The 17,009-nt window shown below is 41.0% G+C and overlaps 1 protein-coding gene across 2 annotated transcripts in view; it reads right to left on the minus strand.

Moving 5' to 3' along the window:
* Window positions 1–303: 303 nt before the first annotated feature.
* Window positions 304–17,009, minus strand: part of FHIP2A (FHF complex subunit HOOK interacting protein 2A) — a 49,211-nt gene continuing 32,505 nt past the window's right edge. For both annotated transcript variants that reach the window (XM_073354277.1, XM_073354278.1), the window contains exons 14-17: window positions 15,005–15,148; window positions 7,236–7,376; window positions 4,849–4,952; window positions 304–4,763 (exon numbers count right to left, since the gene is read on the minus strand). In XM_073354277.1, coding sequence (XP_073210378.1) covers window positions 4,658–4,763; window positions 4,849–4,952; window positions 7,236–7,376; window positions 15,005–15,148 — 495 coding nt within the window. In that variant the 3' untranslated portion in view covers window positions 304–4,657. The remainder of the gene's footprint in view (window positions 4,764–4,848; window positions 4,953–7,235; window positions 7,377–15,004; window positions 15,149–17,009) is intronic.

Consider the following 17,009-nt stretch of genomic DNA (forward strand, 5'->3'; position numbering starts at 1 on the left):
AGTAGGGGGTACTAGCCTGTGTTCTGAGTGATTACATTTTGTCTTCTTATTTTATCTCCAGTTTGAGTGGGAGCGAGTATACTGCTTCATTTTGTATCCTAAACAGTAGTGTACTCTCTTCAACATCCAACACGTTCTACCCCAGATGTGGCCACCATGATTATTATATAAAGTTTGTAGCATGCTTGAAAATCCTTCAGGATGAAAGACAAGCAAGATCATCATCATCACTTCAATGATTTTCTACCATTTTCTTCCTCTAAACATACAAAACTTATTTAGAATTCTGAAAAAATAAGTCACTTCATTGAAATTAATTTATTTTTAGAATATCCCTTTTAATCCTGCATGCATTTTTTGCACAAAAATTGAATTTGATCAGCGCCTCCTTTGTAAAAGTTAGTACTTTAATTATAGAAGTGTGGCTGTTTCAACAGTTCCTTTGTTGCATATCCCATGTCTGCTAAACATTGGCAACACTGTCAGTCAGTGACCGACATAAAGTTCAATAAAAAAGTTTACTGAATATCCTCTGTTTAATGTAAACAAGGCAGGAGGCAAAACAAAAAAGTGTATATATAGAGAGTAATTATTTTACAGGGCACAGAAAATATTATTTGTCATCATGGTTGGAAAGCCCTGTATGATATCATATATATGTTTGGATTTATCATACAACCTGAAATACCATGCAATCTGTAGATTTTACATAGTACTTCATTGTAACATTTCTCTAAAGACAAATAATGATGTACTTCATAATTGAACAGTAACTGTGTATTCATACAGCAATGCATGGTAAGAAATTACAATGTATTTACAAAGCAATTCCATGATTACTTGTGCCCTGTAAAATCAAGTGTAACAATCTTTACACTAGCAATAGTGTAAGCAAGCTGAGGATTTCAGTCCTTATAGCTACATAGGTGATGTACAACCAGACTGAAGCTGTGTATCAAATCACAGCTCCCATATTGCACGAATGAATACATTATACGAACATTACACAGACAAGATTTGAATGCTAGGAAGATTACAATCATAATGGAAATAAACTAAGGACAAACTTCTGTTCTAGCAGATGTAGCATGTTGCTTATTACAAAAGTTTCTACATCAGAGTCTAAATCAATACATACAATAAATGGCAGAAAAATAAAAATGTGTCCTTATTTACAAAAACTGTGCATCAGGGTAAAAATGCAGTTCGAATTTACTTACTTAACCAAAATTATCCCCGTATTTTCCCCTCAAATATTTCAAAATAATACTCTTAGCCATATTTTTCAAAGGTGATCAACACCTGCAGTTCCCATTGACACTGGAAAGATTTGCAGGTGCTCTGAACTTCTGAGTATCAGGCCATGTTTCTCAGGTGTCCACTTGTGGGTAATAAATAACCACACACACACACACACACACACACACACGTCAACTCAATGACATGCATAGATTCAATGAGTAAAAATATGGAGCTGAACTAATTTTTACTTTTAAAAATAAAAGTGCATGAAAACCAAGAAACAAAATTAAACTATTTCCATCTCTTAAGAAAGAGTTCATCGCTTTTACAAAAATAAAAGTCACTGTCACAATTTATGGTAATAATTGTAAGCAGCACCTATACAAACCAGAAGGGCTCAAGCTTTTCCGAGCACTGCTTCACTTACTATCAAGATGGATCAACATTTTATAATTTGTGGCCTGAATAGTATTTGGTTTGCGAAATATCATTATGGCTACTAAATGCACTGAAGACTGAATGCTAGACAATTACATCTTGAATTTAAGAATATTTATAGTGATATCTTATTGTTCAACTCAAGCATTAAATAATTGGGCTTCTAGCTAGGTAAATCCTTTTGCATTTAAAAACTACAGACTCTGCAGGTATCCTTGCATGAACGAACTGATGCAATCCCTTACTGTGTAATTAGCGCCAATAGCAGCAACTGACTTAAAAAAATTAAATGACGTTCATGTCTCCATCTGAGATCCTGCACCTCTTACATGGATTTATAACGATCATATTGTTTGGAATGCTCTAATGTGGATTTTGTTTTCTCTCACTCTCATTTTTCATAGCATTATGTCTGCTACAGTTTACATTGCGAATGGGACTTTAGGAGTATTCTAAATATCAGAGGTTTTTTTTCCTTTAATAAATAATGAAAACAGGATTAAATTTTGCAGCAAGTGTAATTAAACTCAAGCTAAAACAACAAAGGCCTGATGAAGCGAAGCATTTAAGACCATGCATAACTCCACTGCTGTTCAGCACAACACTTAAACACTAGCTTAACTTCAAGTGTTTTCCTAACTCATACTCATTTTAAATGGATCTTAAGTAGATACTTAACTTTATGCTCATGCTTCAGCGCTTTGCAGAACCGGGGCCTAAATTATCAAAAATGTTTGCACTAAACATAAATCTACACACATACATACTTTTTTATACTGTATGTACAGGCAGGTACATTATATTAATGAAGCTTCTCAAAATGGATCAGTTGTAGTACACATTGCACTGAAAACAAAATCACTTGCTACTTTCCAAATACCCATGTAAAGAATGGGAATGAAGAGAAAGTACCCTTTCTTAAACTCTATTTTACTAAGCTATTTTGTTATGAAAACATTATTGGGGCACATTCAGCAAAGCTGGTGCATATGACTGCTAAGTCCCAGGTTCCTACCGCTACCCACTCTTGAGAATATCTTTCATTCTAGCTGACGTGCCAGAGCTCTGTTGATGGGAGGACCCGTAGGGAGCTAGTGAATCATCTTACTCCCTGGCCACAGCCACTTTTGGGCAATGCTTTTCCTTTTTTGGAGTGGTACTCCACACTTCTATCTGCCTGTGGCCCTGTAATTTTCACCAGCAGGACCCTCCACTGGAGTTTATGCTGTGAATAAGTGGTGAATTTAGCCCATTAACTGTGAGCATGTTCAATTTTGTTGGACAAGGCACCTGGTAACTTTAGGAGTTGTTCAAAATCCAGATTCCATAAACGTAAAAAACCAGACAGACATCAAAATCATGGAGGGCCAGATTCTGATCCCAGTTACGCTCATGGAAATCAGGAGGAATGCTACTGAGATTAAATTAGTCCAGATTTACACTGAAATGAGATCAGAAACTGACACTCACTGTCTGACAGGATATTAAAAAAGACAAAGAAACGGAATATGAACATTAAGGGCTCAATCCTGCTTGGTCTGTCTGTGCTACTGTGTCAATATGAAGGTGTAAACAGGCGGGCAGTTCTCTATACAGAGATCTCCAAGAGTGATAGGAAGGTTAAGGAGCACATCCAGCCCTTCCAGCCTGCTAGTGCTTATGCTGCTGTCAGCAGCAAGTGCTAGCTAAAGTCATTCAGGAGGAACAGTAGCACAGTACGCTAGCGTACATGCCCCTTGGCCTGCAATGGAAATTCCTGCTCTGGCTGGTAGAATTCATGTTGCAAAGAATGAACTGGGGAACATCTTTGCATCCCAGTGTTGTGAAAACCAGTGGAGAATTTTGGTCCTAAGTATTGAATCATCCCTTATACTGCTGCCCAAAATGGTATCAGTCACTCTTTCGTCTGGACACTATGGTTACATTCAGACAAGCAGTAAAACATTTGAAAAACAACAGAACATTTTCACTGCCAATTTTCAAGGCACAAAATATTCTTAAACCAATGTTAAATAGCATTTAAAAAAATACTGGTTTTAGCAACTACTATTAATGACCTGTATAATAGCATCCTTGTAAAGATGACATGGATCAAACAAACTGGAGCTCCCATACAAAAATCTAAGGCAAGTCTAGTTACACAGCTGAACTCAGCAGAAACCATTTGGAAAAACGAAGAGCACAGCACTAGAAACATGCATACTTAGGATTTGATTGTTGTCTACATACAGGCCCTGATTCACCAACATATGGCAATATAATTTCACTAATATAAGGAGTTACACCAGTCTAAAACTGGAACACAGTGATGAATCAGAATTCACCAGCCCAGAATTCATTACAATATAAGAAGATTCACAAAAGGAGAATTCATCCCACATGGATCATATCATACTACATATGTATTAGCAGGTCTTTTAATCCTCTCTCCAATGTTTTAGCTGGTATCACTTGTAACTACACATGCTGCTTTACTCTTTTCCTTTCATATTCTCAATTGAACAGAAAAAGCTTATGACATGAAAACATTAGAGAAATAGCTTGATATTTTAAAAAGCAATAACGATCACAAAAGACAATTGAAGTATATGAGCCCCAGAGCATATCAAAAATCCTTACCACCTAAAATGTTGTTAAAACAATGGCCTGGTAACCAAAGTTCTGAAGTTTGTGGTCTTCAGACATTTTTTTCAGCTCTTCAAACAGTGACTGGAAATGTTATATTTTGTCTGCCCTGAAGTCCCTTTGATTGCATCCTGGGTTCAATGTCCATTTGATTACATCTCCATCGGAGTGCTGCGAGTGCCAAGAAATCATGAACAGTGACCAAGAACTCACCCTCCACTGCCATCCATAACAACTGTCAAATTATATCAACACTTTGTTAGGAGGCTCTCTCCCTTCTTGTCTGGTGGAGTCAATAGTCTTCTTTGACTGAAACACTCGATTTTGTAGCCCAGTCACTTCAAGCGGCTGCTTAGGGTGTAGATGAGGCATGGTATTTCACAAATGCAATCGCTGCTAGCTCTTTACAGAACTCTTCCAGTACAATCACACCCTCCAGTAATGTCATGTGGTCAATACTGGGAAAGGAAAAAACAACAGGCGCTAAGAAGAAGCCTCACACGAAAACAGTTTGTGTGGAGGATTTGCAATTTATTTACTTACATGGGCCCTTCAGGCTCCAATCCAAGCAGACGCTTTCTGACCAGCAGAAGTTTGGGAGTGAAATCCGGTATGCGCTGGATTCTCACCATAAGATCTCCAACAACCTGTAAATCACACAGAGGCAAAGTAGTAGTATATGAAGTGAGAGCCAAATAAAGAGACAGCCAATGAGAGTTCAAATAATGATCAACTTACAAGGTTGTTAATTCATCTTCACAACTGCCCAACATGGGTGAGGTATATTCAGAATCTTTCTGCCACTGAATCCTCAGACTCAGCTTGATCTAGTTTGCCAGACATCTACAGCATTCCCTCTGCTCATTATTGCAGAGACCATGTTATTTTGGAGTGTCATGGCAACAGGGCAGCTTGCCCCGGGCTGGAGAGCCTGGGGCTTAGCCAGGGCTGATTACAAGATTAGCCTCAGGTGAGAGAAATCAAATGATTCCAATAAAAAAGGCAGCAGGAAGCTGCAGGTGGTTATACAGTTGAGACTTCCCAAGGCAGGAAGCTTGGTTAGTAACCTGAGAAAGCTCAGGTAAGAGGAGACTGTGTGGACCTGGGACTGGTGGGGAGGAGCAGCTACAAGGAGCAAGTTTGGCTCCTTCAGAGCCCTAGCCAGATGAAGCCTGTGAGTGACAGCAAAGAGAGCTCAAAGGAAGAGCAGAGCTAGAAGGGGACTGCAGAGTGAACATGCAGGGAGAGAGGGTCTCCTGAAGTGGTCCCTGAGGAAGGGACAGTCCTTCCAGGAGGAAGGGCTATGCCCAGTTTAAGGGTGGGTAGAGATTTCTTATGTGTTTCTGGCAACTTTGTTAACTTAATTAAAAACCCAGACCCCAAAAAGGGCTCTGACTTTGTTTAGAGAGCCCTGAATAAGGGGAAAGAGGGGCAGGGCACTGCAGAGGCCATGAGGGAGCACCTGGATACAGTACAGTCATCTTCATATAACACAATGCCCCTGCTGGTTGGAGGAACTGAACTTGGGGAATTTCTGAATCTAAAATCATGTGCCTTTGTGTTGTACAGTCTCATAAACCAATTTGTAACCTCGTCACTAGACAGTGTTAGTGCGTAAGAACTAAAAACATAAGTAGGACTTAGAGATATGGGAACAATTGATGAACAGAGACTTGAAGTCCCAATAACTGTAGCCCCAGGTAACTGTAGGTCCAATTCACTGCTCTATGAATGGGTGGAACTCTGTTGACTCCACAGTTATACTAGTGGTGAATTTGGCTCCCTAAATATTGGCATAGGAAACTACCCAATAGCTTATTGGCTTTCGGGACCGCAGAAGGGGTGACTTCCAGTTCGAGCTGCTTACATTGGTGTTTGACCCACGCAATAATGGCTTAAATCAAATCAAATAAAACAAGCCAGAGGCCATAAAGGTAACCTAAACAAGTCAAAAAGCCCTTGGCTCTCAGGGCTTCTATCTCCATCTACCTTCCTTATGCTTCCAGGGGGTTCTAACTCTCTCAGCAGTAGCCTGGTGCTAGCTCCTCTGGCAGACAGTCGTTGCTCCCTGGACGTTTCAAGCTCTTCTGCCCCAGCTCCTTTTCATCCTGTTCCTCTTTCTTTATATGTGGGCTTGCAGTGATTAGCTACAGCCATTGGGGACTAGGTCTCTTCATAATTGAGATTTGTCAGGGGATCCCCGGTGGAGCTGGTTTTGCGATCTGCAGGCAGGAAGGGTTCTTAACATGTTCCTGCCTGTATTTTGTGTGTGGTTGGCAGACCTCATCATACCCGGTATTAGAGGGAGAGATGAGATCAGAGGGAGAGATGGGAGACTTGAGGAACATACAGTAATTTTATAGTGGACACGGATCTGCAGTAGGGTTACAAGTAGGACAGGATGAATGAATCAGGCTTGAAGGGCAGATGACTATATGCTATAGCATTCCATCCAAAAGCACAGCGTGTTCAGGAGAGTAATTGACTTGTGCCTCAATAAAAGCAGCTCTTTTACAATCCAGTTCTAGTGCAGACATATGCCTGTACTTAAGACATTACAGGACACTGCCATGTCAATGATTCCAGCAGGACCCATTCAGAATTAAAACAACTTTATTGCAGAATGAAGGGCAAAACCTTGAAAGAAATTATTTTACATCCATATCTTTGAAACTCAGCAAACATGGCAAGTAAAACAATTTCAGAGACACCAATGGAGAGTAAATGGATTTACTGAAAAGTGTATTCTCCAGTGTTATTTGGTATGAAAATCCATATTCAGTGCTTTAAAAAAAAAAGTATTTTCCTTTCAACAGACCAGACAGTTGCCATACTAAAGCCAAAATTACCCTCCTTTAGCATTCATTACACAGCTATTAAGTTTATCACCACTGTAGCCACATATAAATGTTAGTTGGTCGTATACTCACCCTGACAATAACGGAGAATAGAGATCGACAGCCTGAAGCCAGATTTACATAGGGATCCAAAAGGTATTCATGGATGTGTGGATGGGGAAACAGGGAGAGTTTGGACAACACTGATGTAACTTGTAAATTTACATCGTATGGCTGCGAACAGACAAGAGGACATTGTTATTTTCATTATGACTCCCTCTTTGTCTACCCCATGCTTATGCAGCTACTTTCCTCTAAATCCTGGGTATCAAGTCAGACCCAAATCCTCCCATCCCCACAACAGCCTCACAACACAACTGAGGTGTATCAGCCCTGGACTTTCCTGCTCTTGCAAGCTGCATCATGACCTAATGTATTAGATGCAGGAGATGAGGCTAGCTACAGAAGTGTAATGGACAAAGTAGCTACGCCCTAGCTGCAGTATATACATGCTCTCAAGATCTGATCACTAAAAGTGTCATAACAGAAGAAACTGAGCAACAGATTACATGGTAATGGAAGCCATATAAAGACAGGTAGATACCTAAGACAGGTAGATAAATAACTATACTAAAATTTTCCTCACAATAATAAACAAAATGATCAGTGTCAAAAAGATTTCTAAATAAAAAAACCCAGCAGGGTAGGAATGTGACCAGGCAGCAATGGCTACTGCTCAGGCTCTTTGCTATTGAACGGAAAGTCTATAATTGCCAACGTTTACATGTGTTTTCATTGTGTGACTTCACACTTGAAAATCCTTTTTTCATTGTTTTTATTTGCTATGGGAATCTGTATAGCTCTGCCAAGGCCTTTGCTGATATTTACATTTCATATTTGGACAAAGCTCACGACATTCGCCAAGGTAGCATCATGCTGCAGTGGGGAAAAAACCCAGAATGAATGGCTGTGGAGTTATCACTTACAGAAGTACTGTTGGCATTAACAGTGTATCAGACCATCAACGTGGCCAAGAAACCCACCAGAAAACCTCTGATCACAGCCAGAATGATACGGAGTGCGAGTGTTGGCCAGCTGCCCCCCAGTTAGTGAGAATTCTCAGGAAAGTCAGGAGACAATAATAAGCACATGCTGAGGTAGCAATTACAGAGGCTGTTTATAGTAGCTGTTGCTGTCACAACTAGAGTGGGTATTGTGATGTACCCTAATTGTACAAATGTACCTTAATTGTGAGCTCAACTGTACAAAGTGAGTGAAAGTTCATAAAATGTCACAATAATCTATAACAACAAATACTGATGGGAAAAGGTACAAAAACAAGACAGATTCAATTAGACCAAACAAAAAGGCTTCCTGATATAACTCAAGAACTGTATTAAGATAATACTTGGTAAACAAAACCAGTGATAGATCAGAAATCAATGAACCGAAATTGTTGTGGCAGGAATCAGGTCTAATATGTGGACAAAAGAATAAGGGGATGGGCTATTCTACTCATCACTCCCCTTCGCTGCTGTTCAAGAGAGAGACTTCGGGGATAAAAACTAGCTACTGGAGCAAGCTTCACCATCATGGCTACCATCCCCACCATCTCCTGGGAGCCTGGATCTTCATCCTAATCCTGACCAAACTCAGCCAGAGAGGGAGCCAGATGACATCGCTGCCTGCTCCAGCTCAATCCCGAATACGACCTGGGGCATGAGACCTTGTCAAGCCCCACCCTCCCCAGTGTTTTCTTTTCCTTCCCCACACTTCTCCTTTTGCCTTCTGTCTAACAAGACTCTGGCTCAGCCAGCCAAGACTGCATATTTTGCAACAATGTTGTAAGCCCATGACCAGAAAGAGGCAGCTAAAAGCAATGCCCTAAACAGATCTATGCTGATACAATACAAGTTTGCCAGGTCTCCCAGTGACTGATAAGACCATGTGTTAGACCTGTGTTTGTCCAGCAGTGAGACTGCAAGTGAGAGCCAACAGCAGAGACAAAAACTGCATTTTCTCTCTTTGCTGCACCATTAATAAAAGGTTAAAAGGATGTTTAATGGAGTGTTTGCCATGGTACTAAGCAGGCTGAGATATCTGTATACCAAATCTTGTTTAACACTGTTTAATGTTGGACAGTTTCAGGTCAGGTATCTCTCTCAACCCATTTATTCCATCAAAATGAATACAACTGTATGAAAACCAGGAAGAAGGAACCTACAGGTGCAAAAAGGAGTTTTGCTACAGCAAAATTAATGCTGGTGTGTGGTTGTAGCTTAATACGAGGAAGGACTGTTTAGTGGTGAATTAGGTGGCTTTTCCTAGCTCACAGTTTTGGGAGCCAACCTTGTGGAAGTATTGAGCACCCTCAGCTTCTACTGAAGCCAATGGCAGGTATGGGCACTTTGTACCTTGCAGAATTGATGCCTAATACTTTGGGTTAATTTACATCTTTAGTAACAGATTTAGATTCTGTTTCAGAGTGTGTGTGCGCGCACCCACATATATAATTTAAATATCTGGATACCATTCAATGTTCATGGATTTAAATACTCTTCTCTGGAAGGAGGTGTTTTTGGGTTGTTGTTTTTTTTAAAAACCACACACATACGGTCTGAAGTCTCAGAATTCTCTCTGAAACTTGTTTAACATATAGATGTGCATCTTGGACAGCTCCTGCAACAAATACATGCCATTATCCGCATTTTGGATTCTTGTGGGCGTCTTTCAGCCGAATTTTAGATAAATACTTCAAAATCACCGTCATCTCTGTTTTCAGGCAGCACTCAAACTACTTGTTTTGTTCTAATCTGAAATCACAAGTCAGCTATCATACCTATAGCCCCGTTCCTAATTTAAGGGAGAGATGATTTTATATGCAATACATATGATTATTAATAATAATAAAATAATAAGTGTGCAATGGGAATTATTTTTCTACCTCAGCCTCCATTTGTAAAATGCTGACAATGATACTTGCCCTACTTTGTACACAGCTGCAAGATCTAATGGTGAAAAGTGCTATAAAAGAGCTAGGTCTTATGATTAATATTATTTGGAGGATTGCTGCACCCGGATGGAGCACCATTGATTTCAATGCTGGATCAGTGCCCAAAATCTTTGTAGTTTGAGCTCAGCCTTGGGTTAAGTTAGGTTGAGAATTTCAGGATCCCTGGGTGAGAACACAGTTTATGCCCCATTCTTTGGGAATAGCTGTTAAAGAAGTATCTATATAAAGAAACAGAATAGAATCTCTCTAGAATAAGATAAAAGTGCTGTTCACTTTTCCTCAATGATTACTAACTACACTGACACACACATTAGAAAGACAGGGACGGGAAAATGTGAAATACAAAACCATGTTTACGGCTTGTACTGTATTTATCTTCCTTCACTTTTATTCTGTACTAGATAAAACACCCACAGGTAGCCAGGCCATCTAGTGACTCCACCAAGTACTGCAAGGTGGAGAAGAAGGTTTGGATGTGGGTCTAGGAAACCTGCAGGACCAGTCCCTCGTGAAGGAAATATTTTGTGCTGCTTTCTAGTGACCTTTTTACCCAAACAAACCCTAACCAAAGGCAAAAGGCAGTGCTGTCAACTGCTAAAGGAAGCTCCAGCCTTCCTTGGTAAGAAAGATTTTCAGGGAAAAGGATGTAATCAATGGATAGCTTTAAGAGGATCCCCTCAGCCCAGAAAGCAAATCCATTTCCATGAAGCTTGTATCTTCATCACAGCTTTTATTTGTTCCTAGTGCTTATTCGTCAGCTAGTGATCATCTCCACAGAGGAATCGCATTGGGAGAGTGGTGATATTCTAACTCAGCACAAAATCTCAAAACAGTTGGATGATCTTTCTAAAATGATTGGCAGTGGAATACTTAATGCTGACATTTTAAATGTCATCACTATACTTCAGAGATAATACCCCACTGAAGTGTGAGGGAGCAGTTAACACCTCTCCTATGTTTTTATCACATGCCATTCAAAGGGGAGTTCAAGTACCTTACAGGTTAGTTGAAGAACTTGTTTATTCTCTCTCCAACCCTAGCCAGTGGGAATTATGTTAGTCTATCAGCCTCCATCTGTAAGATGAGAAAACTGGTACTTGCCTTCCTTTGTAAAGAGCTTTAGGAAATGCTGTGTAAGAGCTAGGTATTAGGATGATTATAATCTGGAGGCAAGTCCTAGTGTGATTTACATGTCATTCTGAAGGCACAAATGTTCATGCTCTGTGTTCACCCTGATTTCTTGAAAAAGCAAATTCCAGTGTGAGCCCAGCTTACTGTCAAAGCTCACAAGTTTCCAGTGCCTGCATCCCCCTCTTGAGGTTGACTGCTACAGAGGAATGGAGATGCTGTGGGAAGTCCTTGGTCATCTGAGCCAGTGAATCTCATGCACTCTGAAGAGAAGAGGACTGAAACCTCGAATATGACTCAGTATTCAATGAGGAGACAGTCAAGCACAGGGGTGATGTGCTCTCAGCAGGCTGGGCGGCTCAGACAGAGAGAGACTGCTGAGTTTTGAACTAGCTGGAATTCCAAGCGCCAGTTTCTTCTCACAGAGCTATTGTTTCTGTCTCCTTGTCAGCAGACTGAGTCAGGCAGCTGCATGAAGTCAGAGCCAGAAAGATTCTTTCACAACCACAAGAGCTACAAGTGTAATATTTTAAATGAAATTTTAAATGTGTCAGGAACAAATGGGACTACCAGAGAACTGCTTCTATGATACACCTGCCAGAAGCAGCTCAATCCAACCCACTTCCACAGCAAAGAAAGCTTTCTAACTGCAGGAAGGGAAGAAAATACAGGCCCAGATAAGCTTTTAAGAAACAAAGAGGCGTGCTGCATGCAAGCACGCTGTATATTACTAACAAGGGGCTGCAGAGTGGCCCACTGCACTGGGACTGAGGAAATCCAGATTCCGTTTTACTACCAGCTCTGCCCCTGGCCTGCTTGGAGAACCTTGGGCAAGTCACTTCCTTATCCGTTAATGAAGATAATGGCACTTGTGACATATTGCAATGCCACGCAGTACCTTTGGGGACCGCTGTATTAAATTTATAGATGGTTTATATATGATTGTGTTCTACTCCTTGGGGAAGAGTACCATAGTTCTTCCAGGAACTAAAAGCAGTAAGGGGTAATTACCCTTGGGACGGTTGACAACTCCAAAAAAGCAGCACCCCTTGAGGTGGTTTGCATATACTGGTTCGGGCTTGGTTTTCCAGGGTACGTCTACACTGCATCTGTGAGTCAATACCCCAGGCGCATAGACAAACTTGTGCAAACAGAGCTTGAGCTAGAGTACTAAAAATAGCAGTGTGGACATGGCAGTCTGACCTGGAGCTTGGACTCTCAAGTCTAGGGGGTCAGGTGGGGTTGAGAGCCTGAGCTGCTACCCAAGATGCCATGTCCACATTGCTATTTTTAGTGTGCAACCTCAAGCCCTGCTAGCACGAGTCTGTCTACCTGGGCTGGGAGGCTCCCAGCTGCAGCTTGAAAATACCCTAAGAGACTAGGAAACAATGAAAGGGCTTTTAATATAAAACGATCTTTAACTGACTTGCGGTCTTCCTTTTGATTCAACAAACTCACAGGACCTTGGGGGATCCCAGCCTTTGCTGAAGGGTTGGAGAGACCAACACTTCCCAGAGCCCATTGTTGGAGTTGGGGGTGACCACTGATAAGCTTTTAGTAAGCATGTAGGGAGTTTTATTGCTTTTATCTTAAAAATAAATGCACTCTGCTGAGAAAGAGCTGCATGGTACACTGTTCATAGCCCTTGGAGAGAAAGCACTGCACAGGTGCTGGCCACTGGGCAGAACCACTTGCTGGGGATATCAGAGTCTAAGCTAGGGACTGTACAGTATGAAAAACCAGGGTGAGAAGGGAATGGGACCATGCTCCCTTCCCAGAGATGGGTGATGGCTGGAGTTCTGAGACGTGCCATGATGCTACTGGAATGGACCATGGAGAGGGTATTCAGGTGCAATTACCCCTGGAACAATATTTACCTCCTTTGTAAAGCAATTTGATATTGATTTATGAAAAGTGCTATATAAAAGCTATGGATTAATTACTTTATTATGATAACAAAGCCTAAAGGAAGGCTAACAAAATCTGTAAGCAGAACTGAGTGTTTTGCTAAACTTGTCATTTGATGTGGACCTTTAAATAACCATACACCACATCAAATTTGTCACTTTCATCTGACTTGATAGAACCAACATTTCATTTTTCTGGGTTACATTAGCACTTCACTAGAATTATCCCCAGGGCAAGTTTCAATTTAGCTTTAAAGTGTGGGCTTTTTGGTAGGACATAGCTTGAGCAATTTCACTCTTGCTGGCTGACTGAGGCAGTTTGTTTTAATTCTTTTGGAGTCAAGTATTGTTTTTAACACCACAGACCGTGACACCTTGCCTGACTAACTCAGAAATTGTGCCATCAATTTGACAGGTACTCTATCAAATTGACATTGTGCTTCAGTAACAGATGCTATTTTTGTTTCAATAGTAGGTATTTGTTCCTCTGATATCCCTTAGGGATATATTCTGATCCCTTTATTTGCTACAATTTGTCTCATCACTGAGACAAGATTATCATATGTATAGGTTTCAGAGTAGCAGCCGTTACTGCTACTGTTACTGCTACTGTTAGGTTTCAGAGTAGTAGCCGTTACTGCTACTGTTTCCAGCAGCACTGGAAAATACAGTGATGAGATTTATATACACACAGAACATGAAAAAATGGGTGTTATCATATACACTGTAAGGAGAGTGATCACTTAAGATGAGCCATTACCAGCGGGGGTGGGGGAGAAAACCTTTTGTAGTGATAATCAAGGTGGGCCACTTCCAGCAGTTAACAGGAACATCTGAGAAACAGTGGGGGGAGGGGGGAGGAATAAACATGGGGAAATAGTTTTACTTTGTGTAATGACCTATCCTCTCCCAGTCTTTATTCAAGCCTAAGTTAATTGTATCCAGTTTGCAAATTAATTCCAATTCAGCAGTCTCTCGTTGAAGTCTGTTTTTGAAGTCTTTTTGTTGTAACATTGTGACCTTTAGGTCTGTAATCGAGTGACCAGAGAGACTGAAGTGTTCTCCGACTGGTTTATGAATACTATAATTCTTTACATCTGATTTGTGTCCATTTATTCTTTTACGTAGAGACTGTCCAGTTTGACCAATGTACATGACAGAGGGGCATTGCTGGTAACAATTGATAACACCCATTTTTTCATGTTCTGTGTGTATATAAATCTCCTCCTCCTGTATTTTCCACTGAATGCATCCGATGAAGCGAGCTGTAGCTCACGAAAGCTTATGCTCAAATAAATTTGTTAGTCTCTAAGGTGCCACTAGTACTCCTTTTCTTTTTATCATATGTATAAGATTAGCTTTTCCAAAAAGCAGATGACACTCAGATCTGTTATTTAAAACCAGTATTGCTTTAGTTAATAATGCACAGAATACATATTTACTGGAAGCAAGACACTGGGAGTGCACACAATGTTCTTTAACTTAATCCAGATAAAAGAGGTTGGACAGATACAAAATCCACCCTTGCTATTGATAAAGTGCCAATCACTTCAGTATTTAGTAATCTAGAGAGCCTTAAAGCAAGGATAAGATAGATAATGCTCCCTCAGCATGTTGACAAGATTGCCAATATTAGTAAAAACCAACAACTTAACAGCTACTAGTTAGTGCAGTCAAGCTACACAGAATTTGTTGCACAATAATGCACTACTATGTTAAACATCTACAGTGAGTATTGATGTGACCAGGTGGAGATTAGTCATTTATCAGGGATAAAAGCATCAGAAACGAGTCATAATAATGTGTTTTGTTACCTGATCGAGAATCCTGCCCATTCTGTCAAACAGAATTTTCAAGAAATGTCCTTCAAAAAACGATGCTTCTAAATTGCACTTTTCCAAAGATTTGGGAGACCCCGGCCATTCCCATTGTAAACAGATTGCACAATAATCCCGGAACTGGGAAGAAAGAGTCAACAATACATACTCAAACAATTGAAGAGGAAAAAAAAGCAAGAAGCTACAAACCTCTGTGGAAACCATTTCCTTTTAATAACTACACCACTTGAGTGTCAATGGCAGCTATCTGAGAACTCCTATTCTTAGAATATTCCCATTTTGAAAACATCCAGGACAAAAATTATCAGCCTTCATTCAAGCACTTTATTTTCCTCTTGATGTGTGCAACATTATGGGGGACTTATACAGGCACCCAGAGGGGAAAATGGAGAACTAAACTAGCCACTTGCTTGGGACACAAATTGGACAGGCACAGTAACTTACACACACTGGGTGTGATTCGCCTAAACCATCAGTAACTCCACTGAAGTCAATGGAGTTAAACTGGTGACAGAGAGGGAAGAATCAGATCCAGGAATCCTTCTTCAGTGCACACAGCATAGGTACTTGTGCATCTTCCACTGGGCTTCCAAGCACAGATGCAAAGAGGCAGAACAGCTGTTTGTGTGTAACTGCACCAATGTGGAGGGTTATGTTTTTGTGGGTGGAATAATTTGAGACCATGCATATCATTGAGAATAAGAGGCAGAAACCAATCCTACTTTCAAACTGCTCCCAGAATCCTCCTTTCCCCAAGGCAAGAAAGAAATAAGAGAAGACAGTATGCCCTTTCCTGCATCCAGAATTAGAACATTATGAGAATTTTACTGTTCCTGCTATTTTTGCCTTCACATTTTCCTCTCTTTTCAGGAAATCATAGAATATCAGGTTTGGAAGGGACCTCAGGAGGTCATCTAGTCCAACCCCCTGCTCAAAGAAGGACCAATCCCCAACTAAATCATCCCAGCCAGGGCTTTGTCAAGCCTGACCTTAAAAATATCTAAGGAAGGAGATTCCACCACCTCCCTAGGTAACGCACTCGTGTTTCACCACCCTCCTAGTGAAAAAGTTTTTTCCTAATATCCAACCTAAACCTCCCCCACTGCAACTTGAGACCATTACTCCTTGTTCTGTCATCAGCTACTACTGAGAACAGTCTAGATCCATCCTCTTTGGAACCCCCTTTCAGGTAGTTGAAAGCAGCTGTCTTCTCTTCCGCAGACTATACAATCCCAGTTCCCTCAGCCTCTCCTCATAAGTCATGTGTTCCAGTCCCCTAATCATTTTTGTTGCCCTCCGCTGGACTCCTTCCAATTTTTCCACATCCTTCTTGTAGTGTGGGGCCCAAAACTGGACACAGTACTCCAGATGAGGCCTCACCAATGTCGAATAGAAGGGAACGATCACGTCCCTCGACCTGCTGGCAATGCCCCTACTTATACAGCCCAAAATGCCGTTAGCCTTCTTGGCAACAAGGGCACACTGTTGACTCATATCCAGCTTCTCGTCCACTGTAACTCCTAGGTCCTTTTCTGCAGAACTGCTGCCGAGCCATTCGGTCCCTAGTCTGTAGCAGTGCATTGGATTCTTCCGTCCAAAGTGCAGGACTCTGCACTTGTCCTTGTTGAACCTCATCAGATTTCTTTTGGCCCAATCCTCCAATTTGTCTAGGTCCCTCTGTATCCTATCCCTACCCTCCAGCGTATCTACCTCTCCTCCCAGTTTAGTGTCATCTGTAAACTTGCTGAGGGTGCAATCCACACCATCCTCCAGATCATTTATGAAGATATTGAACAAAACCGGCCCGAGGACCAACCCTTGTTGTGGCTAAAACTATAAAGGAAGCACAGAAAGCAAAGCTTTCTATTTGAATGTGCGCTTATCAAAATTCAGAGAGTAGGAAATCCTTAGAGTACCACTGCATGTATTTTTGTTCTCGTTACTCTACCCCCACCCCCCCATGCACCCTGTATGCCCAATT

The sequence above is a fragment of the Lepidochelys kempii genome, chromosome 7, assembly GCF_965140265.1.
Source record: "Lepidochelys kempii isolate rLepKem1 chromosome 7, rLepKem1.hap2, whole genome shotgun sequence".
NCBI classification, from domain to species: Eukaryota; Metazoa; Chordata; order Testudines; family Cheloniidae; genus Lepidochelys; species Lepidochelys kempii.